The 27,831-nt window shown below is 53.1% G+C and overlaps 2 protein-coding genes and 1 long non-coding RNA gene across 13 annotated transcripts in view; 1 reads left to right on the forward strand and 2 right to left on the reverse strand.

Moving 5' to 3' along the window:
• The window catches only part of GFAP (glial fibrillary acidic protein), a 9,943-nt gene extending 8,616 nt beyond the window's left edge, over positions 1-1,327 (reverse strand). For both annotated transcript variants that reach the window (XM_027098870.1, XM_027098871.1), the window contains exon 1: positions 707-1,327. In XM_027098870.1, the coding sequence (XP_026954671.1) occupies positions 707-1,308 (602 nt within the window). In that variant the 5' untranslated portion in view covers positions 1,309-1,327. The remainder of the gene's footprint in view (positions 1-706) is intronic.
• LOC113615882 (uncharacterized) overlaps positions 1-8,516 on the forward strand; it is an 11,732-nt gene extending 3,216 nt beyond the window's left edge. For 2 of the 3 annotated variants that reach the window (XR_003431146.1, XR_003431145.1), the window contains 4 exons: positions 718-775; positions 901-1,838; positions 3,768-7,803; positions 8,417-8,516. This is a non-coding gene — a long non-coding RNA (uncharacterized LOC113615882). The remainder of the gene's footprint in view (positions 1-717; positions 776-900; positions 1,839-3,767; positions 7,804-8,416) is intronic. The other variant, XR_003431147.1, reaches the window with a different exon arrangement.
• On the reverse strand, positions 7,831-27,831 carry KIF18B (kinesin family member 18B). Of its 8 annotated transcripts, none has more exons than XM_027098867.1 (16): positions 27,575-27,831; positions 19,462-19,788; positions 18,729-18,886; positions 18,287-18,391; positions 17,969-18,079; positions 17,691-17,888; positions 17,217-17,393; positions 16,520-16,594; positions 16,269-16,369; positions 15,689-15,875; positions 15,199-15,326; positions 11,750-11,955; positions 10,973-11,498; positions 9,942-10,031; positions 9,394-9,470; positions 7,831-9,057 (listed from the first exon to the last, which is right to left on the reverse strand). In XM_027098867.1, exons 1-16 carry the CDS (start codon positions 27,600-27,602, stop codon positions 8,951-8,953), a joined length of 2,601 nt encoding a protein of 866 aa, XP_026954668.1. In that variant the 5' UTR covers positions 27,603-27,831; the 3' UTR covers positions 7,831-8,950. The 8 variants fall into 8 exon arrangements, 6 of the variants coding, with proteins under 6 accessions (XP_026954668.1, XP_026954666.1, XP_026954667.1 ...); XM_027098865.1 differs by having other exon boundaries at positions 8,788-9,057; positions 9,420-9,470; positions 27,719-27,831; XM_027098866.1 differs by having other exon boundaries at positions 8,788-9,057; positions 9,420-9,470; positions 27,597-27,831.

A 27,831-nucleotide genomic window follows, 5' to 3' on the forward strand; every position in this document is an offset into this window, starting at 1 on the left:
ACACACCACACACACCACACACACACACCACACACACACACACACACACACACACACACACACACGGCCTCCCGCACTTGAAGTCACACAGGCATGCCCTGCCAGCCCAGCAAGGACCATGCCCCTGGGGTTTCCTCTGACCTTTGGAAATGGGTTTTATTAAGATCTCCGCTTTACAGCTGTGCAAGTTGAAGTGTCTTGACTAGGGTCATAAGCTGGTGACAGGCAGAGTCTCCTGTATTCTGAAGCCAGTATTCTGCCTGCTCTTTCCCTCTCTTCCTGTAGCCCCAGCCCAGTCCTCCTGGTACATACCAATCTTCCCTTCCGGTTCCCCCTCTAGACAGACCCAGGCTCAGAATAGGTGCGCTCCCCGACCGCAGTAACAAGGCCCTGCAGTGAGTGAGACGCAGAGACCCTCCCCGCTGGGGGTCCCTGACTGTCCCACACAGCTTTCCCCAGCGGGGAGGCGCTGAGAGTACCTGAAGGTCTTTGGGAATCCGATCCCTGAGATCCTGGGCTTCCTCCCAGGCCCACCCTCATCTTGGGGAGCAAGGGCCACCCTCTCCTCCCAGAGGTGGGAAACTGGGGAGCAGGGAGGCAGAGCCCCTGCCCGAGACCCTGCAGGTCTGCAGGTGCTCCCTCTCTGGGGGTGGGGGGCGGCTCAGTGCTCCCTGTTCGTGACGCCCCTCTGCGGCCCCCTCCTCACTTCTGCCTCAGGGTGCCCAGGTCCTGCGCCAGATTGTCCCTCTCCACCTCGAGCCGGGCGCTGTTGGCGGTAAGTTGGTCAAGCCGCAGCCGCAGCTCGCGCAGCTCCACCTGGTAGACGTCGGCAAGCTTGGTGGGCTCCTTGGCCCGCAGCTGGTTCAGCTCGGCAGCCAGCGCCTTGTTCTGCTGTTCCAGGAAGCGCACCTTCTCGATGTAGCTGGCGAAGCGGTCATTGAGCTCCATCATCTCCGCCCGCTCACTGGCCCGGGTCTCCTTGAAGCTGGAGTTGAGCGCCCCGGCCAAGGAGAAGTCCACCCGGGCCGGGAGTGCAGGCGGCATTCGAGCCAGGGACAGGCGGGTGCCAGGACCCAGGCGGCGGCCCCCCACCCCCATCTCTGAGGAGGAGACATAGGAGCGGCGAGCCACTGAGGTGACCCGTCTCCTCTCCATCCTGTCCTGGCTCTGCCTGCTCCTGGGATGTGCTGGCTTTATGGAGGAGGACCTGGCCTGGCCCGGCCCAGGCTGCCCCTGGCAACACCCCCTGGCATAGCCTAAGTGGGTGGGGCTGGGCCGCAGCCCAGCCATGGGGAGAGTGCCTCTCATGCCCACCGAGGTCACTGTGCCCAGAGACAGGGCCTCCTGAGCATGCCAGCCCCAGCCTGGCTCCAGACAGAGGTGCTAGTGGGCAGTTCCTGGGGCCGATGCTGCGTCTGGGGCCCTGACCACTGGACAAGGAGACCCTTTCACTGGGACGGTGGGTCAAGGAAGGGCTGGACCAGATGACCTCTGACCTGTCTTCTAACTTTTAGATCCTATGACCCAGGCCTTTCCTCACTCAGCATTCTCAGGCACACTGAGTGCCTGTTAGATGCTGGGAATCTGGTGGAAGACAAACCTGTTCCACATCTTCAAGGAACAGCCTATGTTACAGTTTCCTGCCAGCCTCATTCCCAACAGATTCCTGGAGTCCTCCCCTCTGAATACAGGTGTTCTGCATTCCTGCTTTCTCCCCATCTGCAGGTGCGGGGCTGTGGGCCGGAATTAGAACCCGCCCTTTGTCTGGAGGGTCAGTCAATTGAGGCCTATGTCTAGCAGTGGGGGAATGATGGAAGGAACGTGGAGCCCCTTACAGGGTAAGTGGGGGCAGGCGCTGTACTCTCTGGCCCTCCCCCTGGGTCACCCTTAAGCCCCAGCCTCAGCCTCATCGGGCTCACCCCTTCCTTGCCCAGCCTCCCCACACCCCCTCCCAGAGCGCAGGCCTTGACAGCTCCACAAAGCACTTATGAATGAGCTGGCTGTCCCAACTCCCATCTTTGTTCCTGTAACACCCCGTTTCCCTGGCCACCTCACTCTCACACTGGAGATTTATCTCCTTCAAGTTCCCACGCATCGAGCTGAGAAGCTGGGAAAGGCTTCTGGGGAATCAGTGGGTTTGGGAACCTAGGAGCCGGTGGGTTTGAACTGGGAGCCTGGGGCCTGGGCCCTGTTGCCCCTTGAGATTTCAGATCCAATCACACCTTCTATCTGGTTCCCCGGGGTCAGTACCCTGCCCAGGCCCTTCACCCATCTGTGTCCCTGGACTTCTGGGAAGTGGGCGGCCTTCCTCTCCTGCCCCCCCCGCACCGCCCCACTGCCCACTGCCCACGCCTGGGCCTCTGATGCCTTTTCCCGAGCACTTGCTGAATGGAGCCTTGTTCTCCACTGCCGGTGAGGGTGTCGCGTGGCAAGGGCAGCCCTTGCAGGGGGCTGTGCTGTTTTTATCCCAAGATGCCAGCCTGTTGGGTGGGGTGCAGCCCAAGCCCCTTGCTCAAAGAGCTTCTCGGAAAGCATCTGATGGGGGCTGGGGTGCAGCAGGGAGCAGGCTCTGTGCCCACCCCTGACCATTGTGTTTGTGCCAAGGTGAGTCATTCAGTGGGCACAAGGGGAAGCCCTGGGGGTAGCGCAGCACTGCCAGGTCTCCAGCTCTGCAGACAGGGTCTGGCTACTTGCCTCCTCCCCAGCTGTCAGAGCCAGCGCAGCCCCTGAGCTCCTGTCTGGGCAATGCCCCCTCGTCCACGCCAGGGGAGATGCTTTTCTTTCGGGCAGGTTACAGGCTGCTCGCCAAGATTTCCCCGTGAGTCCCAAGCAGAGAGAGGAGGTGAGAATCCCTAATTCTTTAGCAGAGTCTGACCCTGGGCCTGAGCAGTATCATGGGGAGGGGAATCTTGAATCTTGAGGAGGGGGCACCCAGTCACTTGATCCTGCTGTGGGTTGAGGGGCCGGGGAAGGATGGGGGCGGGGAGTGACATTAAAGGAAGAACAAGACTGGGGACAAACCCTTGCCCCAACTCCTCTCCGTGGCTTGGAGAGGCTGCCCTTCCAGCTTGCAGGGCAAGTCACAGTGTGTGGCCTTCTCTCTTTGTACAAGTGAAATCTAGTTGAAATGAGTGCAAAGAGGAACTGGAGGGAAAAGATGTAATAGAGCAGGAAGGGCTTGTCAGGGACTCTCAGTAATTGTGTCTGGGAGACAGGGGCTCAGCTCGTTTCAGCAGCAGCAGATGAGACCCCCTCTTTAACCCCTTCAGCCACTTGCTGGGCCCCTGTCACCCACCCAGGTCCGCTCCCTCCATCTTCAACTCCCATCCAACCTTCAGACCCAGCTCCACACTCAGCCCTTAACTATCTGAAGTTGTCCACACAGTGAAGGAAAGAAATAGATAGACTCAGTCATGGTTGTTTGTCAAACCTTCATTATTTTTTATTATACCTTCATTGTAGAAAAATCAGCAAATACAGATAAGCAAAACAAAATTTAATTAGCTATAATTTTGCCACCCGGAGTTATAAACATTACCGGATTTTTTTCTACACATATAAATTCAGTTTTTAAAAGTAGGCTCATGCTGTACAAATTATTTTGTAACTTGCTTTTTTTTACTAGACAATATGTTGTGAACATCTTTCCATATCAGTAAATATTTATCTACATCATCATTTTAACAGTTGCATGGTTTTCCATTATGTGCATTAATGTAACCAAGCCCTGTTGTTGGACAGTTATGTCCCCTCTCCCTCTGTTCTAGGTCACACCGTGATGCACATCTGCCTCAGGCAGACACAGCTCCCGGCCTCCACCTCTACCCGCCTCCTCCCAGCCTGACTCAGGCCCCATTCTCTGTGGCGCCTCCTCTCCTGCTTCCCCAATCTGAGGGCCTCATCATCCAAAGCCTTGGGCCAGTTCCTAGACTGACTTCCGGACTAGACGGCAGAACGCTGCGGGTCCCAAGAAGAGGATGCCTGGACACCCTTCCACACGGCCTTCGGCCAAGCTGCGCCCCACTGCAAGCCGAGTTGGGGACAAGATGACCTCCCACTCCCTGTGCCCATCTTCTACGTCAGAACTTGCCAGGATGCCCTCCTGCCTACAAGGCCCAAGTTGATCCCAGGATAGATCAACACGTCACCCGGCCTCAACCTGCACGCAAGGTGCCCAGTGTTTTCCAAACCTGCCAGCCTCTAATTCAAGGGGCCCTTTTGTCCCTTGACTGCTGCCCACTGACTCCGCTTGTGCTCCTGCCACTCTCCCAGTGCCTGGCACAGCACGGTGATCAACAAGAATGAGTGGGATGGAGAGAACATGGATCTCTGACCAGTCCGTCCGCTCAGTGACCCATCTCTGAGGAAGGAAACTGGCCACTAGATGGCAGTGCTGAGCTGACCAGGTCCGAGTGGCCTGGTGGACATAGCCCTTTGGAGGCAGGAAGAAAGTTGGTCTCACAGCTCTAGGCAGGCTTTCTAAAACCCAAATGTGCGTCACTTAGAAGGCTCACTAGAACTGCCTCTGACTGCTGTGGCAGTGCTGTCTAGGGGAGAGAGCAAGGCCATGGCCACTCAATAGCTGTATGATCTTGGATGACTCAGGAACCTTCTCTGAGTCTCCATTTCCCCATCTGTAAAATGAGGTCTAGACATATTTACTTCCAAGGTAGTTGTGAGATAAAAATCAGTGAAAAGCCGGACACAGCAGGTGCTCGACAAATCCTAGCTTCCATTTAATAACACCTGCCAGGTGCTTCACCTGTTTCCATGTTAGCGCATCTGTGATGGGGTGGACCTGGGGGGCTGGGAGCTGGGTCTTCCAGGGGAGCGGCCATGTCCTGTTGACTCCATTGGGGTTGGGGCAGGGACAGCATGTGGGCAGGCCCCCCCTGCAAAGGGCAGTTACCTGGCAATGTGGACAGGATGTGGGGAGGGGGCAGCACCCTTTGCCCCCAGATCACTAGTTGTTTGTGGCTTTGGGTCTCCCAGGGGACATGTGAGAGTTATGTCCCCCTGTTCTGGAGGAGACTCAGAGTACAGGCTGTCTCCCAGCCTGCTTGCTCTCCTCCCTGACTCCCACAGTGGGCTCTGTCGCTCCATCCTTGCCCTTCCCCAGCCCTTGTGGGCTTGAGACCCACAGCTCCATTGGCTTGAGAACCCCTTGGTGTGTCAACATCTCCCATGGGTGCGAGTCTCTTCTGCACTTTAGCCTGAGGCTTCCCAAGGACAAGACCCCCTGAAGATGGGGTCCTCCCGATGCTAGACCTATGTTTTCCCATCAGACTGGGATGCACCTAAGGGTATGGTCTGTCTCCCCCTTCAGACTCAGGCACCCACAGGACAGGAGCTGCCCTTTCCCCTTGGATGGGAGCCAGCTAATGGGAGAACCCATGGTTCACTGTCAGCTGGGAGCTCCCTGAGCGCAGGGGTCTCCCCTTTCTGTTGGAGGACGGTTGGAGGATGGCTGCCTCCAGCCAGGGATGGTTCCTTCTCCGGTCCTGAGCCTGTGTCCATCCAGCTCTGTCGGCTAGAAGCGCCCGACTCCTGTGGCTGCAGAAGGGCTCCTGGCTGAACCCCTGGACTCCTTCCCCTTCGCTTCCCCAGCCCCTCAGCCGCTGGAGGCATCAGCTCATTCACCTTCACAGACCCAGGGGCCAGGCTGCTGTGTTGGGGTTAATAAGCTCGGGGCCTTGCTCTACTCCTGCCTCCCCACCCAGCCAAGGGCCGCTCAAGCCTGCCCCCGGCCTCTAACCCTGAGACCAGCTCTTTAATTGCTTTCCTTGGTCTGCTCTGCTCCCTGCTCCCTTCTGTCTCCCTGCCTGACTGTGTCCCTTTGGGAGGGTGAGAGGCGGGGACCAGATGTGTCCCTGGAGGGAGGAGAGGGCTGACCGGTGGCCTGTTATTTCCAATCCAGTGGTCCTTCAAATGGGCAGGATGAGCCGGGGGTAGGGCTGCGGGTGAGCCCAGGGGAGCTCTGGGGTGAGCTAGAAAACACAGCCATGGTCTCCAGGCTCTTGGGTACGACTCTGGTCCCTTCCTCCACCCACAAACTCCATCCCAAGACTTTCTAGGTCCCTATTCACAAAAGAACTGTGGAGAAGGGGAAGATAGCCAGAAATTAGACTGTCTGGGAAGCAGGATCCCCCAAACCTAGCCAAGAGCCAAAGAGACATTCTGGGGGAAACTGGAGGCAGATGAGCAAGGGTCTGGGAGGCAGGATGCCTGAGTTAGCAGCTGCCAGGGAGGAAGGATCCCCATGGGGTGAGGATGTCCCCTGTGGGTGCCAAGCTGATGGCTGGCGGTGGGAGGACCCAGTGGGAAAAGCCCAGTCCCTTCCTCTTGACACATCCTAACACTGACGGAGGTTTGGTTTACTCTCAGGTGACAAGGACTCCATCCTGACTCTGTGTGAAGGGACCATGTCTTGTTCTGTGTCTGCAGCTCCTGGCACTGAGCCTGATTCTCTGAACTGGGCAGGAATTTGTGCCCCCGGTGTGGGGCCCAGACCTGAGCTTCGGGGCCTGGAGTGGGTGCAAAGAGCCTGGGAAGAGAGGACGTCTAAACTCCCTGAAGTAGAGGGAGGGGCTCTGCGTAGGCCCTCAAGGCGGAAGAGGCAGGCTGAAGCCGGGAGGGGGAACCTAGGGCAGTGGACGGGGGAGCCATCTATTGCCGCCTCTGGCGGATGACTCTATATGAGAACAATCCAATCTCAGAGCCTCATCACTGCCCACGGAGGTCAGCTGGGAGCCGGCCGTCAGCTCGCTGCCCCCCTCAGCCCCTGCCAGCTCCCTGGACCAGCCAGGCTGCCTCCTTGTGAGCGGCCCATCTCAGCCCAACCTCCCGTGATTGAGGGCAGGAGCCACGTGTGCTTAACTCCATTGGCAGAGTCTTTGTACATTTAATGGGTCACCCGAGAGCACATTTTGCACCACGGAGCCACAAATGTTTGCTGAGCGAATGGTCAGCTGCAGAACATCCTTGTCAAGAGTGACCTCTTCCCCTTGCAAGCTGCCCCCAGCCCTCGTGCAACGGAGCCTGTTGGGTGAAGCTTGCCCTCCTGGCCCTGGTTACCAGCCACCTTGCCCTGTGCCTGCTGCCTCTGCGCCTGCAGGGGTGATGGTGACGATCAAATGAGATAATAGATGTGAGGGCCCCAGGAAATGAGGAACTTATTCAATTTGGATCCAACCAGCATGCGGCGAGGTCTCCTGAGGTCAAAGGTACCACACCAAGCCGTTGGGGGCTACAGATGTGAGGCGGTGACTGCTTCTGTGGGGATCATGGTACCCAGGGGAAGGAAACTCATGAAGACTAATTGGAGAGGAGGAAATTCCCGGCACGCGGAAAGAAACGATGTCTGTTCACTTCTAAACAGAAGCAGCTTGGTGTCACGTGTGCGACCAGATCCTGGTCTGAGTCCTGGCGCTGCCACTTGCCGTCTTAACTCCGGGCACATTTTGTTAACCTTTTTGTCTATTTCCTCATTATACCTCATAAGGTCGTGAAGTCGTGTGAGATGCCTGCAGCCGGTAGGAATGCGGCGCTCCCCTCTGTGCTCTCCACTCCTCCAAAAAGGCATGGAAACTGAGCGGGGAGGGGTGCCCCAGGTAGAGGGGGAGGTTGCTTGCCCAGAGCAGCAGAGGCCTCACTTGAAATTAGCGACATTGTTTACACACTACTCACAAAGTGCTAAATGCCTTTTACGTGTTTGTTTTCAGAAGCAATTTAAACACAGACTCCTGGAATTTTGGTTATGCCATTCGTTCATGCAGCCAGCCACGTCTTCCTGGGGAAAAAGAGGTAGGCTTGGGTTGAACTGTCACAATCCGAATGAGTGGAGAGGAAAGCCACGAATGGGGGTGGAGGGGAGCTTTCGAAGCTGTGGGAGGAAGATTGCAATGGGTTCCAGCAGGTGGAGGCTCAGCCTGGAGCCTTGTAAGACCTGGGGACCACTAAGATGCTCTCTCTGACGACAGGACTCCTGGCAACCCACCACACGCAGGCTGTAGGAGGATGGACCAGGCCTCCAGGGGTGATAGCTTCTTCACCTGCTAAGGAGCAGGGGCCCTTAGCAGAAGGTGGGGCTGCGGAGTAAGGGACAGGGCCCACCTGTAAGGCTGAAGGAGGAGGCAGAGGGGGCATGTTTTTTATACTCAGAAGTTTCTTGAAGAGGAGGAAGGGGTTGCTATCCTACCTAGGTGTACAGAGAGAAACACACACCAAGGATGGAGGTGGTTTATTAGTCATTATAATTAAAAAACTATATATATATATATATATATATATATATATATACATGCAGAACTGAAGGATCAGCAGATATAAACCCAAGTATTAACAGCTCTTACGTCTAGGTGGTAGCATTAATGTTTACACTTCTTCTTACACTGAGTGTGTATCCTGTTTACAATAGGGTAAAAACGATAAACTCTCTTCATTTGGAAATCAAGGCACCACCATCATCTGCATCATCGCCAGGACTGTGGCATGGGGTTGGGGCTCTTACTCCAGGCTGGGGGGATGGGGCTGAAGACGCCTTCCTCTCAAAGCCAGGAAGAGCCAAGCTGGGACTCCCTCATGCCCCCATCCCATGCCCACCCCTCCTCAACTGCACAGCGGGCATCACTGTGCAGAGCCCTGTGTTAGATGGGGGGTGGGCAACAAGGCCCCCAAAAGCCACCTTCCTGCATGGAGGGTGTTATAAACCAGGGGGGAATGATGGCAGCACCCTTTAAAATAGCAACACGTTAAAACTCACAAATGAGTAAGTACACGCTGAGAAGCTGAGTGTAACAAGAGATTAATAAAGAGGGTGAGCAGCAGAATGAACGTCTGGGGGAGGACTGTTAGTAAAGGAAGAGGGTGTTGGCATTAATTGCTCCGAGCCGAGGAAGGCAGGTCAGGGCTCCTGGTTTAGGCGGCTCCAGGGACCAACAGGGGCCGGCGGTCAGGACACCTTGGCGGAGCAGCTCCCAGCTGACAGCGCTCTCCCAACCCTCAACAGTTCCTTCTGGCTCCTCTGGTTGCCAGGGGAGTGGAGACTGGAGGGGGGCTCTGCAGGCCAGTTAGATGAGGGGACGCAGGGAGGAAGGAGAAAAGTGAGGCTGTATCCCACCGTTCCCTTCCCCCACCCCATCCCCCATTTCTCTCACCAGGGTCCCTGTGATGCTCGGAAGTACCCCATGCCCTCCTCTCGCCTGTCCCCGCCTACATTTTTTTTTTTGGCGGCTTGCGAGGTCTTACTTCCCTGACCAGTGATGGAACCTGGGCCACCGCAGTGAACGCGCCGAGTCTTAACCACTGGACCGCCAGGGAACTCCCTCCCCTCCTACTTCTTGTCCCCATCTGCCACTCTGACCCAGAGCATCCCTGCCCCCAAATACCAGTCACCTGGGATTGCCAGGGGCCCAGCTGACCTCTTCAAGGTGCTGCTGGGGAGGCGGGCGATGCGACTGTGGCCGCGGGAACTGCGGGAGGGAAGGAAGGAAGAAGGGAGGAAGGTCACGGCCAAGCCTCTGGACTATGGGGGGGGAGCGGTGGGGGTGGGAGGGTAAGAGCTAGACACGGAGCCTTGGGAGTGGGGGGAGGCTGAGCAACAGTAGGAAGCACTTGGCCAAGGCCAGACCTGAGGGTGGGAGAGGCAGCAGAGGGGAGGGGAGCTGAGTGCGGTTTGGGAGGGAAGTAGAGGTGAGGGGGGTGGGTAGTCCACTCCCTGGATTACCCAGTGAACACTGAATGTCCCCCTCGTGGAGAGAGGGTCTGTGGCCTTTACCAAAGGAGGGAGACATCTCTAATATAATCCTGTAATAGCAAGAGCCCAGGGAACCTCAGACAACCAGACGCTGGTCCTGCCAGAGGACCAGCTGTAGTTGGCCCAGGCGCCTGCTGCCCTGGTGACAGCTCCTTCTTCTCCTCTGCCCACACCTCCCCAGCCTCACCTCACAACGCGCCTCTTCTTGCGAGCTGAGGTCCCAGGGAAGGAAGTTGCCGGCTTGGGGCCCTTCACGGTGAACAGGGGCCTGGGTCCGCTGGGGAGGGAGGAGGATGAAGGTGGCACATCAGGAGGGAACCAGAGAAGAGTGCCAGCACCTCCCGCTCCGGCGCCCGGCGTGCGGGGCAGGGAGGTTAGACAAGGTGACCTCTGCAGTTTCTTCCTCCTAAGAGGTGGACTCCCCTCCCTGCCTCACTCGGTCTGGGCTGACAGCTGAGCGACAGGCCTGCTCTGGGAGAACATCCAGGTGTCAGTTTCTGGCACGTCCGGGGAACTGGAGTTCAGACAGTTTCACCCTTCCACCTGCCTGGCTCTGAGCTTGTTACTGAGAGGGGGTTTGGGCTGTGGGAGAGGTGGGGGGAGCAGTGGGCAGCCTGCCACCCTCGGCCTCCCGAGTCCAGGTCAGTCTGCTGCTTGTTCACGGCCTTGGACCGTCCTGAGCTGGTCGCTGCTCCCCCCTCCCTGCCACGCGGGCAGAAGCCGAGGGTGAGAGCATCTTCCCACTGAAAAATGCTGAAGAAAGTTTTCTCAGGATCCCCTTCCCAGTTCCAGATGCTGGGCTGGAGGGTAAAGTCTGGGGTGGAAGTGGTAGAAACAGGTATTTCTCAGTGGGATACAGAACTCAGACCAGGCCCAGGTTATGCCAAGGAACAGAGTGGGCCAGGCACCCCGTGTTAGTTCCTCCTCCCCGCTGACCCTCCCCATAGGGGGCGCCTGTGAGCTGCTCAGGGGCATGTGACAAACCAGCACAGAGCTGGCGGCTTTGAAGTATAGATGGACAAGGCAGGGCCTGGAGAGGAGCGACGCCTCCAAAGAGACGGCGCGTTCTGCTCTTCTGGGCCTGGATGCTGGTCAGACCAAAGGGAAGGAGATGCAGTGTCCCAATTCCAAGAGCGTGCTGTCTTCCGTTCCCCTGGGCAGCACCTCTGTCCCTTGTGGCCCCTGACCCCCTGCTGGGAGGCCAGAAGGGAGACCCACCTGGGGATGAAGGGCTGATCCAGCCTGTTCAGCTCCCGGGGGACACTGTCCCAGCCAATGCATTCGTGGAAGCCCAGCTTTGAGGGGGTCTCCTCAGAGAGATCAAAGGTGGCGTTGAGGTCCCGTGCAGGCAGGGCCAGAGGGGTAGAGCAGTTCTGCAGAGCGGAAGGGCCCAGGGGCACCCGGCTTTTGATGACTGTGGCTGGGCAGAAGTTGGGGGAATGGGGGGGGGAGGAGGCCCGTCCCCCCGTGGGGGTGATGGGCCCACACGGAAGCCGAGCCTCAGGCGGGGTCCCCCTCCTCGGGCAGGGCAGGAGGGACTGGCGCCGGCGCTTGGTCCCGGGCTTCGGGTCTGGGGGGCTGTCTGGCTCCAAGGGGCTCGGTCTCCTCCTTTTCTTCTCTGTGGGCCGCTGGGATGCCTGAGCTGAGGTGCGGTCAGGCCCGGGTGGGACGCCGAGAGCGTGTATGAGGCCATTCAGTTGCTTTGCCATGGTCCGGGTCACAGGGCCGGAGTATCCTGGAGACTCTGGGCAGAGAGGAGGGTGCTGAGGGGAGATCAGGGATTGGCCAGAAGGAAGAATGTGTAGAATTGGGGAAGAGAGACACCGGACAGGCAGGAGCCCCTGACTCCTCGGGTCTGCGTGACCCCTGGGGCCTCTCTGTGCAGAAGTCCATGATCCTAGGGGTCCAGTCTCTGACCGAACTATAACCCTGCACCTGGGGCCCCAGCCACCCCTTGGCACCAGAAGACAGAGGCCGAGCAGGGCTGAGACTCACTTGACTCTGAACGTAGCTCCTGAGCCAGAGGTGGCCCCCTGGCCGGGTCAGGCTCCGCGGTGGCCTCTGCTCCAGGCTCAGTGTTTTCCTCTTGTACCAGCTGCTGCAGCATCTCGAATTCTGCGATCATGTCAGGGGTCAGGAGGTTGGCTGCTTGGAGCAGGGAATACTGGCGCTGGGCCAGGCACAACACCCTCAGAGCCAGCCTGGAACAGAGAGAAGGGGATCCCCACTCCACCTCAGACCTGCCTGGAGCACCCAGCCCCAGGGCTCCAGGTGTGGTGAGCAGCACACGTGCACTGGCCCTCCCAGACTGCCTGGCTGGCCTCATCACCCTTCCAGCCGTGCTGAAGACCAGGGCTGGCGGAGATGACCCCGGTAATGGTGGGCGGCTTCACTCACTAAACATGTCCCCTGACAAAGACAGTACTTGGGAAGTAGGGAAAGGGCACTAAGTGGCCTTGGACTCGGAAGGTCTGAGTTTCCTCTGAGCTCTGCCACCTACAAGTGCTGTGATCTTAAGTCCATTTCCCAGAGGGGCAATGGGAGGTAGCAGAGAAGAGCCAGGCTCAAGTCAGACTAACAGCTCAAAACCCGGCTCCAACACATCCCAGCTGCGTGACCTCGGATCACCTCCTACCCTCAGTGTCCGCATCCCTAAAATGAGGTCAACACACGCAGCCACCTCACAGGGTTGCTGGGGAAATGAAATAGGCAGATTGCGGAATCCTAGTTGCCTGACCAGGGATTGAACCCGGGCCCTCAGTAATGAAAGCACAGAGTCCCAACCACTGGATCGCCAGGGAATTCCCCAAATGGGTTATCTTAGATATAAAGTGTTTAAAGAGTACTTGGCACATACCCAGCACTATAAGGTTAGTTAACTGTTGTTTTCTCTAATAATAATAATAATAATGCCATCTACCTTGTCAGGTTAATGAGATTAAATAAGATAGGCCATGTTGATCTTGGCTCCGAGGAGACCCTCAAAAATGCATTCAGTCTGCTCTTTCTATTCAGTGATTGGGATGCTGAAAGAGTATGTGTGTATTAACACATACTTCACATGCACTGAGGGGCTATTTAAAGAAAATTACGAAGGACTCCCCTTGTGGCGCAGTGGTTAAGAATCTGCCTGCCAATGCAGGGGACACGGGTTCGAGCCCTGGTCTGGGAAGATCCCACATGCCGCAGAGCAACTAAGCCAATGCGCCACAACTACTGAGCCTGTGCTCTAGAGCCCGCGAGCCACAACTATTGAGTCTGTGTGCCACAACTACTGAAGCCCGCGCGCCTAGAGCCCGTGCTCCGCAACAAGAGAAGCCACTGCAATGAGAAGCCTGCGCACCGCAATGAAGAGTAGCCCTCGGGCTTCCCTGGTGGCGCAGTGGTTAAGAGTCCACCTGCCGATGCAGGGGACACGGGTTCGTGACCCAGTCCGGGAAGATCCCACATGCCACGGAGCGGCTAGGCCCGTGAGCCATGGCCGTTGAGCCTGCGCGTCTGGAGCCTGTGCTCCGCAACGGGAGAGGCCACAGCAGTGAGAGGCCCACGTACCGCAAAAAAAAAAAAAAAAAAAAAAGAGTAGCCCCCGCCCGCCGCAACTAGAGAAAGCCCGCGCGCAGCAACGAAGACCCAATGCAGCCAAAAATAAATAAATAAATTTATTTTTAAAAATATATATGTAAAAAATAAAATAAAGGAAATTACGAGGGTAATGTGATTATTGATGTTGTAAATTTAGATTCTAAGAAAGCAAATTTTCCTTCTGTGAGGCACACCCATGATAAAAGGATAAACAGTTATCTCGGTGGGGATTTTTCATGGCCAGTCATTTATCCCTGGGTAGCATTTACCTGCCTGGACATCTCTGAGCGCCCTCCTCTGTCCTCAGTGTGTGCTCAGGGAACCCAAACTCATTTTATAAAGCAGCCTCAAGGCCTTTTTGAAAGAAGGCAGGATATAAATTAAAAAGGACACAGCAGAAACTCATTCTATATCTGCCTGAGCCACACATTATATGAAAATTAGAGAGAGAAAAGTGGGAGTCTGGGGAAAAAGCCACTGGCCTGGATGTCAGATGACCCAGGTCTGGCCCCGTCCCTCTTGCCATGTAGCCCCCATCAGCCTATATCATGGGTTTTCAATTCAGGTTTCAAGAAACCCATCAGAGAACATTTCTAATAGAACAGCTCTCCTTTATCCATTCTACATATTAGACCTCAGCATAAGATTTCATTTGAAGACAGGGCTTTGCCGCTAAAAAAAAATTCCGAAAAACCACTGAACTGGAAAATCTAAGATCTACTCAGTGCCCTGGTGGTCTAAGATTCTCAACTCTAAGGCCAAAGCAAAATTATTTTCGATGATCTGGTTGTTAGGTTGTTTTCAAGCATGGAGAAGATCTAGAATGTTCTGCAGCCCCGACACTTGGGGTCTTCCATCACAGTTTGTTAGTATCTATTATTAACTTTAAGAAGTAAGGAAAACGAGGACCATGACGCCCAAATCGCAGCCAAGGTTGAAGCAACTTGTCAGAAACCATAAGATCAGAGGCAAAGCAGAAATGAGAACCCTGGTGTCCTAGCAACGCGGGACTCCAGGCAGAGAGACCCTGAGTCATCAGTGGGAGTCCATGGTTGTTCCCTGGGGGCCAAGGGGACATCCCGCCAGTGCATCCCTGCCACTCCAGGGCCCCAGGGAGTCGGCAGCGGGAGACAGATAATGAGCCGCTGATTATTCAGGCTGCAGCATTTTTTGCTGAGTCGGGAACAGGCACTCCCCAACAAGAAATAAAATTAAACAGGCCCTTCTGTCCGGAAGCTTTAAATACACTGCTTAGCGTGAAGCGTGCTGGGGAGGGAGGTGTAGGGTTGGCAGCAGCAAAGCTAAGTGGCAGGGGATTTATGTTCTGGGGCCCAAGGAAGAAAATACTAGCTGCACCTCTCTATTAAGCACGGAAAGAATGGTCCAAAAGCCATTTCTCTTTGGGTTTGTATTTACTTCAGAGGAGAGGAGCAGCAGTCAATCTGTTGATGAAGACACACGACAAACACCTGACTCAGGAAAGCTGTCCCTTGCTCAGCTGCTGGCAGCTATCTCCTTGCTGAGCACAGGCAGCTTGGCCTTCAGACTGGAGAGCAAAGCACTAGCCCAGGCAGCCCTGCCCTAGCTCGGTGTTTGCCAGCTGTCTGGATGGAATTCGGTGTTTTGCTTCCCTCCTGTTGGGCTGCCAGCTACACGGAGTAATAAATAGAGAGGATGCTACATAAACAGAGTAGGTGATAATATCAAATTGTTGACAGCAGGTAAGGGACAATATTGATGAGAAAAGACTTGCCTCTTTAACTAGAGCAGAAACAGAGCTTTTGTGATGTACTTAGCGCCAACTCCCACCCCAGGAGGCCTGGAACCCATCACCTCCCGCCTTGGAGCAAGAAGATACCTACTGCTTAGAACGGTCGCTGCCCAGGTTCTGTGGTGGGAGGTGGTCCACGACTGGCTTGGGCTGCAGGGTCAGGTCAGGGGAGCCGGGCAATGGGTGTCTGAGGTTCTGTGCTGGCACCTGGATTGGAACCTAGAGAGGAAGGGAGTCACAGGTCGAGGGCCCAGGACGGCCTCCCTCACTTTACGTGAGCAGCTCCTACAACCCGTCCCTCCTCCAAGAGTGGGAATGACAGCTCCTGGAACAACCAGGTCCTGGTAGCGGCTTTTTCTCTCCCAGTCCCCGTGCTCCTTCCCTGCTCCCCTTCTGTGAACACTCAGCCTCCCCACTTCCAGACACACAGGATCTGACAGACTAGTTCTTCCTGCGCAGGATCTGAAAGCCTCCTAATGACTGAGGTATAAGACATCCAGGTAGAGAAGCTGGGACTGAAGGGACCCTGTGAGTTGGGGGTGGGGCATTTCTTTCAATATTCCACCAGCTCCAAGTCTTACCTCCTCAGCCGGACCTTCGTCCTTGTCCTCTGGGAGCTGCTCCCTTTCTGAAGAGTTCCCTTCCACGACCTTCTCCACCTGGGCCTCTGTCCCCAGGCTCTCCTCTTGAAGGACTGCCGACCCTGGGCGTAGCTCTGGGGTGCAGGGCTGGCTGGGGAGGCGGGATGGCGAGGGGCAGCTGGGAAGGCTAAGGCGGAAAGGAGAGGTTTGAAAGGCGGGAAGCGGGGGCAGGTGGGAAAATCAGGGAGGCGGCAGGGTCTCTGTGGCTCCAGGTCCATAAGGGGTGGATGCCTGGGTAATAAGAGGGCAGTAGCTGAGCGTGGGAGAAGGAGTCAGGGATTTTCTGGTTTAGGAAACAATGACACCCGCCCCTTAAATGCACCTTCTTTTGAAGAGTAGATGCTGCTTATATAGGCTGGGGTGTGATTTACTCCTTTGACATAGACCATTCTAGGTGACAGTCAGTGTGCCGGGCAGTGAGTAGGAACCCCTAACCCCAGATGCCAGAACAGAAGCAAGGAGTCCTAGCCCTGCAGAAGCTGGAGAAAGGATGGGGGCAGGTAGGGGAGGCAGAACTCACGGTTGATGTGGAGGGTCCGCTTGGGGGGGCTGCGAGGAGTCCTGCTGCGGGGCCTGCGCTCCTGCCTCGTACACTCGGAGCTTCTCCCTCAGGGCGGCCACCTGGAATGAAGCAGCCCAGCCCCTCAGAGCGCCGGGTGAGCACAGGAGGCAGGGGGCAGGCAGAGCGCCCTGGCCGCGCGCCGGCGGTCCCGTCCTGCCCCCGAGCCGGGCGCCCTGCCTCCCGGCCAAGCTCCCGGGGCGGCTCCTCACCTCAGCCTGGAGCTGCTGGCAGATGCTGGCGTACTGGCTGATGTGACAGTCCAGGCTGATCACGTTGCTCTTCAGCTGAGATGGGGGCACAGGGGAGGGATCCGTTTGTTCATTCAAAGCAGCTTTCGGCAACCACTTCCGGCGGCCAGACGCCGCGCTAGGCACACCTCACTCACATTCCCGAGACGCACCCTCACGACTGAGGGAACAGGGAGGCCAGTGGCTCTCCTAGCACAGCAAGAGGAGAGCTTGCCTTTGAACCCGAGACCCCGGCTCCCTGACCGATATGCTCTCTGCAGGCCAGGGGCTCTGCCGCAGCGGCTCCTGGAGCACCGGGGCTCCCTGGAGGAGGCGGGGGAAACCGGGCAACTCTGCTTTTATCTGTGTTATATGTTGTTTTGCCAAAAATATGGGCCTGCTGCTAAAAACAAGTCTGACAAAGATCACTGGCTGATACTCGGCCAGTCCCTTCCGTTGCCTCCCTCTCGAGAAGATTCTGCCTCAATCGTCCCAGCGCTGTGATATTTTAAGGACGAGGACCCCTTTAAGCACTTCTTCCCTCGGCCTTCCGGGAACGCTTGCTCCAGGTACCAGAGGAGGCCAGTGGGTCCTGTCCCCTCCTCCTCCCAGCCTGGGGGCTCCCCCGACACCCCTACACCCCCACTCCAGGGTGGTGGCCCTCCCAGCTGGCACGCACCGAGAGCTTGATCTCCTTGGCCCGGTCGGCATACTTGAGGGTGTTGTAAGTGTCCTCGTAGGCCAGGCTGGAGGGGCTGATGGCAGCGATCATCACCGTGCGGCAGTTGCCCCCGATGGAGTCCTTGAGCAGGCGGGTCAGCTTGCTGTCCCGGTAGGGCACGTGAGACTTGCGGCCCTGGGGACAGTGGGTGGGCGTGGAGCGAGTGTCTGGACTACACAGACCCAGGTTGGACTCGGTAGCCTTTGCTTTTTGTTTGTTTGTTTTGTTGACCCCGCTGCTGGGCTTACAGGACCTTAGTTCTCTGACCAGGGACTGAACCCGGGCCGCTGGAGTGAAAGCACCAAGTCCTAACCACTGGACCACCAGGAAATTTAGACTTGATAGGTTTCGGCCCAGGGCTGGAGGGAGGGAGCCTTGGCTTGGGCACTGGGTCGCTGTCCCGGGGAGGAGCCTGGCCCCGTGCAGCTTTACCTTTGCGTCGGCCAGGGCGTTGAGGACGTTGATGAGGGCCAGCAGGGAGCGGTTGATGTTGGCTCCCTCCCGCAGCCGCTCCCCCTTGGCGTGGGTGCTGGACGCCCGCTCCGAGCCAGCCAGGTCTATCAGGCTCATCTTGGCCACCCGAAGGGCCTGGGTCAGACCTGGGATCCGGTCCTGCTGCTTCACGAAGATCTGGGGGCAGATGGCAGGGGTGAGGGGCCACTGGCACCAGGAGCTCCAGCTTCAGGCCCTGGCCTGTGACCCCTCCTCACCTGGAAGATGGCGTGGGAGCGGGAGGATGTAGCGTTGATGTCAGTGGGGTGCTGCGTGCGGTTACGGTTCCCCCTGGTCAGCATCCCCAGCAGCTGCTCAGCTGAGGTCGGCTACAGATGAGATGTGCAGGAAGGGGGCTGTGGTCTCCCCAGTGGGGACTTTTCCCCCAACAGAAGGGCTGCTCTTCAGGACCCATGTTACCCCCTTGCTATCACCACCACTGTCCCAACAGGATCCAGGACATCCCCAAACTACCCGGGGAGGGGATCCCGGAGGACCAGTGGGGCTGCTCGTCCCACCTGAGCCCAGCCCCTTACCTGGTGGAAGGAAAGCCCTTGCACCACCACCCCCTTGTCGGGGTCCTCACGGATGGCAAGGGGCCCCTTGGGCTCCAGGAGGTCGTGGATCTGCTCATTGTACACCTGAGGAGAAAGGAAGCCAGGGAGAGACCCGAGGGAGAGGCTGGTCGGGAAGCCTCTCCCCTAGGCGCTGGGGAGAGCTGAGTTGCTGGGTCAGGGAAGCATGATGAGACAGGCCGTGGTGAGTGGCACTCTGCTGGATGACGTCACATGATGAGTAGGACAGGCGGGGTCAGTTCACACGCAGTCTCTCTTGGAGCTGTGTCCACCCTCTGGGCCCCCGTCTGCCCGCTCCCTACCACCCTCTCCCCGCTCCTGCTTACTCCACCCCACTCCCTCTTTAGGTGGTTGTGAGAATGAGCGATGGGGCCGCCCAGTCCTGGGGTGCAAACAGCTCTACCTCCTGGTAGCTGATGAGCACCTCGAGTCTCTTCTCCTCCCGGCAGGCCTCGAGCCTTCTGTACAGTTCCATGGTGGTCAGGTACATGATGCCAGGGTCCCCCTCTCTTCCCAGCATGGTGTGTGTCTTCCCGGCCCCGGTGGCCCCATAGGCAAACACTACAGAAGACAGAGTAGGGAGTAGGGTGGCGGCAGGGCCAGATCCACCTTCTCCAGGGGCTCCCCCAGTGCATTTCCATCCGGTCAGCCCTTCCTTTCTCCCCGAGCCCCTTTCCTTCTTTCCACATGCGCGGTTCCACTGCTCCCTCCCACCCACCCACATCCCCTACGTTCACAGCTGTTGAGTTCTCCGTGTCCATTCCTGGTGCCCCTGTAGGCTTGTGGATTTGAGGGCAAAGGGGTCTCCACCATGAGTGGGAGCTTATCCCTTCCTCAGGGAAGCCTTCTCCAGCCTGGGTAGCTTCCTCTGTGGAAGGCCCACAATTCTTTCCCTCATATCACTTATCTTGGTTTTTAACCACACACTTGTGGGTGTGATTCTGTGATGTGTTTTCTCCCAGTTCTAGACTGCAAGCCTCACGCATACAGGAACGCTGTCTGCCTGATCTGCTATTGTATCCCGTGGCCCAGTGGAGTGGTCCCCACACAGGAGAAGAATGAATAGGGGGCCCACAGAGAACACACGGCCGGAGCCCTCCTCAACCAGTGCCCAGCAGAGGAGGAGATGGGCTCACCTGAGCAGTTGTAGCCCTGGAGGAAGCTGTCCAGGATGCTGTGGGTGGTGTGATGGAACACGTCCTGTTGGGTGGCCGCCTCACCAAAGACCCGGTCAAAGACAAACGTCAGGTCTTTGCCCTTCTTCCTGGGGCCATCATGGACGCTGCCCCATTTCAGGCCAAGGAAGCCCCCATCAGGCTCCTCAGGGTCAAACACCAGCACCCGCTCATCCACCACCTGAACCACAGGCCGCCGCTGACTCTCCAACTCCCTCGGGGTGGGGGGCCGCACCCGCACCACGACCCGCACCATGCTGCTTTCCACCGCCATCACCATGGCAACACCTGGGCAGAGACATGATGGAGATGAGGACCAATCTGACCCAGGCCTGACCAGGTGCCCTCAGCCTAGCACTCAGGGGCCTTCTCCCACCTCCTCCTCAACAGCTCAGCTCCATGTTATACCTCAAGAGAACATTGATGCCAGCACCAATTATTGACAAATATCTTTCTCATCTGAAAGACCGTCTTTGTCATATCCAATGACTGTATATTTTTCAGAGGCCTATTCTGGGCTTTCTATTATGTTCCACTAATCTGTCCATTCCTGTGCCAGCACCACACTGTTTCCACTCCATTCCTTTACAGTTGCTTCTTATCTAGCAAGGCAAGACACCCCTCCCAACCCCAGCTTTCTTTCTCATGATTCTCTTGGCTATTTTCAGTCATTTATTCTATTCGACTTTAAGAACATTTTATCAATTCCATCCCCATCCCAGAACCACCCCCCCCAAAAAAAACTCTATTGGGATTACAATCGGAATTATATTAAATTTACATATTTATTTTATATGAAATGTTTTCATACAAGAATATGGCTATTACCTTTCTATTTGTTCGTGTATTTTTTATATCTTCAGATAGTTTCTATAATTGTCCTTTTAATACATTTCTTAAGTACTTTATTGCTCTTATGAATGGAATACCTTCCCTATTTCCAGGTGCTAATATGGAGAAACATGATTGATTAAAAAAAAATTATTTATTTGGTTGCGTTGGGTCTTAGTTGTGGCAGGCGGGCTCCTTACTTGGCTCCTTAGTTGTGGTATGCAAACTCTTAGTTACGGCACCCATGTGGGATCTAGTTCCCGGACCAGGGATCAAATCCGGGCCCCCTGCATTGGGAACGTGGAGTCTTAACGACTGCGCCACCAGGGAAGTCCTGAAACATGATTGATTTTTATATATTTGCCTTATACCCACCATCCTCAAACTCTATTATTATTATTATTATTATTATTTGGCTGTGCCACGAGGCTTGTGGGATCTTAGTTCCCTGACCAGGGATTGAACATGGGCCCTCAGCAGTGAAAGTGTGTAGTCCTAACCACTGGACCACCAAGGAATTCCCTCAAACTCTCTTATTGACTTTAAGTGCTTCTTATTAGAGCTCATTGAGTTTTCTGAGTATACAATTATGTATCAGAAAATAATATTTTTAACTTTTTCTTCTCCATACTTACACTAAATATTTCATATGTTGTCTACTGTATTCCCTAGAACTTCCAAAACAATGTTGAATGATAATAGGCATTCCTGTATTGTTTTTTTTTTAATAAATTTATTTATTTTTGGCTGTGTTGGGTCTTTGTTGCTGCGCATGGGCTTTCTCTAGTTGTAGAGAGTGTGGGGCTACCCTTTGCTGTGGTGCGTGGGCTTCTCACTGTCGTGGCTTCTCTTGTTGTGGAGCACGGGCTCTAGGCACGTGGGCTCAGTAGTTGTGGCTCACGGGCTTAGTTGCTCCGCGGCATGTGGGATCTTCCAGGGCCAGGGCTCGAACCTGTCTCCCCTGCATTGGCAGGTGGATTCTTAACCACTGGGCCACCAGGGAAGTCCCCCCCCCCACTAATTTAAATGCCACATTTAACATAACTAAATTCTCATATAAACATGAACTTGTTTTGTGACTCTCCATTCTGATCTACTGAAATGTCTATTCCTTTTCCCGTAACTTGTAATTATTGTGGTTCTATAATATATCACCTTATTGTTCTTTTTCTTGGCTATTCTTGGGCATCTTGTCTTGTGCATGATTTTAGAATCAGCTTATGAAGCTGATTCTATGAAAAATCCTGCTAAGAATTTAATTGGGATTATTTTGAATTTATAGATTAATATGAGAATTGGCATCTTTACAGTATGAAGTCTTCCCATCTAGGAATATCGTATCTCTTTTCATTATTCACAACTTTATAATCTTCGGTAAAATTTTATTGTTTTCCTCACATGAGTTTTGTACATTTCTTCATAGGTTTATTACTAGTTACTGTATAGTCTTTGTTATATTGTAAATAAGCTCTTTTTTTTTTTTTTTTGCTGTACGCAGGCCTCCTACTGTTGTGGCCTCTCCCGTTGCGGAGCACAGGCTCTGGACACGCAGGCTCAGCGGCCATGGCTCATGGCCCCAGCCGCTCCGTGGCATGTGGGATCTTCCCAGACCGGGGCACGAACCCGTGTCCCCTGCATCGGCAGGCGGACTCTCAACCACTGCGCCACCAGGGAAGCCCAATAATCTCTTTTTAAAATTACATTTTCTAATTCATTTTGACAGAACAAAGGAAAGCTACTGATTTCTGTATGCAGATCTTGTATCTGGCCACATTGTTGAACACCCTTATTAGTTCTAATAGATTGTCATTGATTCTCTTAGGTTTTTCAATTAAATGATGATGTAGTTTGCAAATAATAAGTTACTTTCTATTTTTAGCTCTTCTTTATTTAGTTCCCCACCCTCCACTACCCATTAGGAATGGGTGCTAAATTTTATCAAATGCTTTTTTGGCACTCGCTGAGATGATCACACGGTGTTTCTCCTTTAGTCTGTTAATGTAGAGGGTGACATGGATAGATTTCCTAATATTGCCCTGGTAGTAATCCCAAAAGCTTATTTACCTATTCTCTCTTGAATTCCCCTCAGACCTCTCTCCCCTTTCATTTCACCTTCAAGCCAGCCTACCAAAGGTAGAGATGGAATTTCTGCAATGCAGGAGTCACAGATATCCTGGAAAAGTTCAGCCCAAGTCTAGGGATATGTTAACAGGGGTAAGAAACAGGGGGCTGTTCCTGGGGGATAGGAATAGATGAATGCTTTCCTAGGAAAGATGAGGTCCCACTGATGGGTCACAATTACCAGGGTCATTCAGCAAAGAAACACGGGATTTCTACCTAAAACTCCAGCAAACAACTCATTTTTTCCTTGGGGAATGAGGCAGAATTGAGTTGACTTCAAACTCCGGTCCTTCACCCCCAAACTTCTTAATTTCTTCCCCACACAAAACAAAGGAGAGATGTCAACCAATAATCATCTTTTTACTTGTGTGTAATTAATTCTATTCCTGTCCCAGTAATCAGCTCATCATAATAATAAACACAACAGGTAAGTGTCCATTCTGTCAGGGACTGTTCTAGGCGCCTTACACGTTTCACCTCCTTTCAACCCCATCATGACCCCACGTGATAGCTACTATTATTATACTCATTTTTCAATGAGAAAATTGAGACAGAGAGGGTTAAGCAACTTGCCCGAGATCCCAGTGGTAGTAAGTGATGAATCCTGCTTCCAACCCGGGCAGTCTGCCCATAGAGCCTGCTATACTGCCTTGGAATGACCTTATATATCACACCCTCATGATCACATTGTTGTAACAGTCCCTTATGTTTGTATAATAATTATAATGCCTTTTATGTAACTAGCATTATGTATGCTGCAAACGCTTTCAGATAAATGGACTAGACCTAATTTTCAACACTCAGAATTCCTGTCTCCCATCCTCGCATTCCCACCCCCAGGGAACCCCACTCTTTTTTTTTTGGCTGTGCCTCACAGCTTGCAGGATCCTAGCTCCCTGACCAGGGATCGAACCCCTCGGCCCTCGACAGTGAAAGCATGGAGTCCTAACCACTGGACCGCCAGGGAATTCCCAGGAACCCCACTCTTGTGACCAGGAAAGTGAAGCCAGAGGGTGCCTGGTCCCACCATCTGAGTCTACACTGTATTAGCTGAGTTGGAGCTACAGAGCAGCCTAACATTCAAAGCAGGAAGTTAAAAGGGCACTGGCAGCGGAGTGCGCCTAACCTTTACAGTTCTCCTGAGGACCAGTGAGGCTGTTTGCCTAATGAGATGTTTTCCTTCTTCCAGAGACAGTGCTGAGGGTGTGGGGTGGGAGGTGGGAAGCGGGTAGGGTGACACTTGGCATGGCCACAGTTAGGACACCTGGGTCCTCGTCTCTGCTTTGCCTCTGACTGGTGGGGAGGTCTTTCCACCAGCCACACCACGTTGATGTCATATCATCTCCCTTCGAGAGCCAGAGAGAACAGCTACCGATCTGCTCCTGCCCCAGGGGGATGGGAGATTAATGAGAAAACGTTTGTCAAGTTTGCTTTGATCCTCGGCTGGAAAGAGCTTTTCAGCCCAAAGTACAAGGGACATGATTCTTTAATAAGATCTTCAGGGTTCTGAGCCAGCCAGTCACGTCCTGTTTCTAACCTGGGGCAGCTCATTAAAACCCGGAGGCTAGTTCGCCGCGGAGCTGAGGCTGGGAAGCCAAGATTCAGTTGTTTTCAGGGTAGCCTCCTCTGCCCATCCTCATAGGGACAGAGAGAACAAGCCCAAGGTCCTCAGAAGCCCCTGGAGAAGAATTTTTGAGGACTTGCGGGGGGTCTGCCTGCAGACATTGGGAGCTCGGAAGGCAGGGAAAGTGCTTAGTCCTTGGGTGTTGTACTTTTGTATAGCGGTTACTGTGGTCCCCTTCATTGCTCCTTCACAACAATCGTACACTGTGTTTCTGGTCCTTAAGCTCCAAGAGAGCAGGACCCTCTTCTGATATAGTCTGTGCACCCCAGATGCCTAGGAGCCAGATCCAGCATGCAGTAGATGCTGTATAATATTTGTCCTGTGAATGAATAGAGGCCAGAGAAAAGCAATCTGAAGCCAAAAGCCTAAAAATAACTACAATTATAGCTAACATTTATTGAGCACTTACTATGTGTCAGGCACTATGCTAAGTGCTTTACAAGTGTTTCCTTTATCTTTCACAGCAGTCTCATTCTGCAGTTATTGATACATTTGTTACATCCCTACTCTGCAAAGGAAACTGAGGCTCAGGAAGGAAATTGCCTCATGGATGGTAAGTAGCAAGGCCAGACCTTGACTTTGTTCTGTCATCAGAGGCGCTACTCTTCATCCTAGCCTGCTCTGCCTTCTACCTGGGCTTTTGCAGCTCTTAATCCCCCTCACCTTAGTACCCACAGAAAAACGTCCAAAGATGGCTGTTTCTTTCTATGGGTGGTAGCAAAGAGGAAGGAGCTGTGTCCTTTTGTTTTATAGATAGACAGTCATAAGGCTGTAACTAATGATAGTTTTGTTTATTCCTTTCTAATCAATTTTATTTATTTTTCTTGTCTTACAGCTCTGGCTGGGACCTCGGGTACAATATTGAAAGCAGCAATAGTGAGCAATCTTGTCTCTTTCCTGCTTTCATTTTGCTCTTTGTTGGTTTAAGGAAATTTACCTCTATTTCTAGTTTACCATTGAAAAAAATCATAAATGGTTATTGAATGCTATTTCTGTACCTAATGGGATATGTTTTCTCCTTTAATCTGTAAATGTGTAAATTGTATTAATAGATCTTCTATTGTTAAACTATTCTCACATTCCTGGGATAAACCCAATTTAGTCATAATGCATTTTTTAAAAATACAACACTGGCTTCTGATTGCTAGTATTTTATCTAAGAGTTTTACAACTACATTTATAAAAGAGATTGGCTTGAAATTTTCTTTGCCTCATTTTTGGTATCACAAAATAGACTGGGGACTTCCCTGGCGGTCCAGTGGTTAAGACTCTGAGCTTCCACTGCAGGAGACACAGGTTCGATCCGTGGTCAGGGAACTAAGATCCTGCATGCTGCGCGGCACCCCGCCTCCCCCCCAAAAATAGACTGTAAATGTTTTCTTCCTTTCTTTCTTTTTTTGGAAGAGTTTCTAGAAGATTAGAATCATTTCAATTGCCTGTATATTTTTGGTGGGTTTTTTTGATGTGTGTGAAGGTAGATTTTAAACTAATCAAATTTCTTCAGTAGTCCTAGGTTTGTTCAAAATTTCCATAGCTTCTTTTTTTTTTAATTAATTTATTTTATTTTATTTATTTTTGGCTGTGTTGGGTCTTCATTGCTGCTTGTGGGCTTTCTCTAGTTGTGGTGACCGGGGGCTACTCTTTGTTGCGATGCGTGGGCTTCTCATTGCAGTGGCTTCTCCTGTTGTGGAGCACGGGCTCTAGGCACGAGGGCTTCAGTAATTGTGGCACAAGGGCTTAGTTGCTCCGTGGCATGTGGGACCTTCCCGGACCAGGGATCGAACCCGTGTCCCCTGCATTGGCAGGCGGATGCTTTAACCACTGCACCACCAGGGAAGTCCCTTCCATAGCTTCTTGAATCAGTTTAGGTAAGTTGTTTTCCCTAGAAAATTGCCCAAAAGCATCATCAAAAAGAGTTTCCATTGAAGTCTTTCTCTCTCTTTTAATCTTTCAGTAACCAAAGTTATGTCCCTATTTTCATTCCTAAGGTCATTTTTCCATGTTTCTTTTCTTTTTCCCTTAATCAATATTACCAGAGGTCTGGCTTTTTTATTAGTCTTTTCAAAGATACAGCTTTTGGCTAAGTTAATCATCTCTATTATATAGGAAAATTCTATTTCATTAATTTTTGCTCTCAACTTCTTTTATTTTCTACACTTTAATTCTGTTGTTCTGTTCTATCTTATTAAAATTGAATATTTGCCTCATTTTCAGATTGAAAAAATACATGTTCTAATGTAAGTCTTTAAGACTATAAATTTCCCTCTAAGTATTCTCTAACTGCATTCCCCACATTTTATAAATAGCATTATCACTGTTTCATGCTAATTACATTTTAATTAGAATAATGATATCCTATTTGACTGAGTTATTTAAATGTTGTTTTTTAAAAAAAATCCAAATGTGGGTTTGTTTCTTTTTCTTTTATATTTTAAATTTATTTGCTTGTGGAAATAGAATATGGTTTGTACAATACTCTGATAACTGTTTAGATTTGCTCTGTAGCCAGATAGAGATAATTTTTATTAAGACCTCTAAAAATATGCTACTGGCATACTTTTTTTAAAAAAAAAGGTATAAAATGGAGCTGGGTTGGTTAACATAAAACCAACAAATTGAGACACTTTAGAATCTCTCTCTGATGGTGGGGGAATTCAATCATGAAATAGGCAGAGAAGGACTGGATACTTTGGTAGTTGTTTGAAGCATGGACTGTGTGACCGGAGAGGAAAAAGAATAGTGATAAGACTGGTGAAAGCTGTGTAACATCCACGAGAAGCTCATACAGAAAAATTTTGTGGATGTTCTCCTCTTAGCTAGGCTTAACTTCTCTGTTTCTTAACCTGTAAAATGTAAATATTAGTATCTATTCCATTGGGTTGTTGTGAGGATTAAACCTGATAAGTGCTTAATAAATGTTAGCCATCATTATTAGAATTGATATGACATACTAGCATTTCGCCCCCTACCAGAAGAACCAACATCTGCAGTAAAATCGCCTATTTTCCTTGACACAGACCAGGCTTATCTTTCCCGTGTCACTTCAGTACCTTAAAGGGTCAAAGCTAAGAGGAAAGGCATCCTAGGAACAGTAGCAGAAGGCCTGGTTTTCCGTCATGCAGATCTTCTTTCATTCTTTCCTTTATTCAATCAAATATTTACTGGGTGCCCCAGTAACTAAGTTACGGCCCCTGGCACAGCTCTGCAATCAGTTCTGCACAGATGTGCAGCGAGGGTCTTAGCTACTCCTTACAGATGTGCAGAGAGTCCCACGTCTCTAGTTCTAGTGCGCGGGAGGACCCAATTCGTCCTTACGTATGAGCAGGGGTACCTTTCTCAGAGCGGATGTACAGAGGGCTGGGCCCGGATGCAGACATGAGGGCCCAGTCTAGGTCCTGTACAAATCAGCAGAGGGTCCCGATCTCCCGTGCAGGTATAGAAGGAAGGGCCTTCTCCCCGCACCTCCCCCCACCCTGTTCGGAAGGGGCCGCCCGGGACCTGATCGGTCTTCACGCTGCACCTCCATGTCCCGCACAAAAGAGGCCGGGCTCCGGCTTCCGCCGCCGTCAGCAGCTGGGTCCGCCGGTCCAGACTTGAGCGCAGGAGCCCGAGGGGCCGCCTCCGTCGTGGGTCAGCGCTTACCCTTCGTCGGTTCCCCGCCGCTGGTGTCGCCCCTCGCTGCCGGGTCCAGCCGCAGCAGACAGGAAACCCTGACCACCGGAGAGCGCCGCCCCTCCAGCACCCGACCGGCGCCA

The sequence above is a fragment of the Aethalodelphis obliquidens genome, unplaced genomic scaffold, assembly GCF_003676395.1.
Source record: "Aethalodelphis obliquidens isolate GAN/ISIS:26980383/991018 unplaced genomic scaffold, ASM367639v1 scaffold126, whole genome shotgun sequence".
NCBI lineage: Eukaryota > Metazoa > Chordata > Mammalia > Artiodactyla > Delphinidae > Aethalodelphis > Aethalodelphis obliquidens.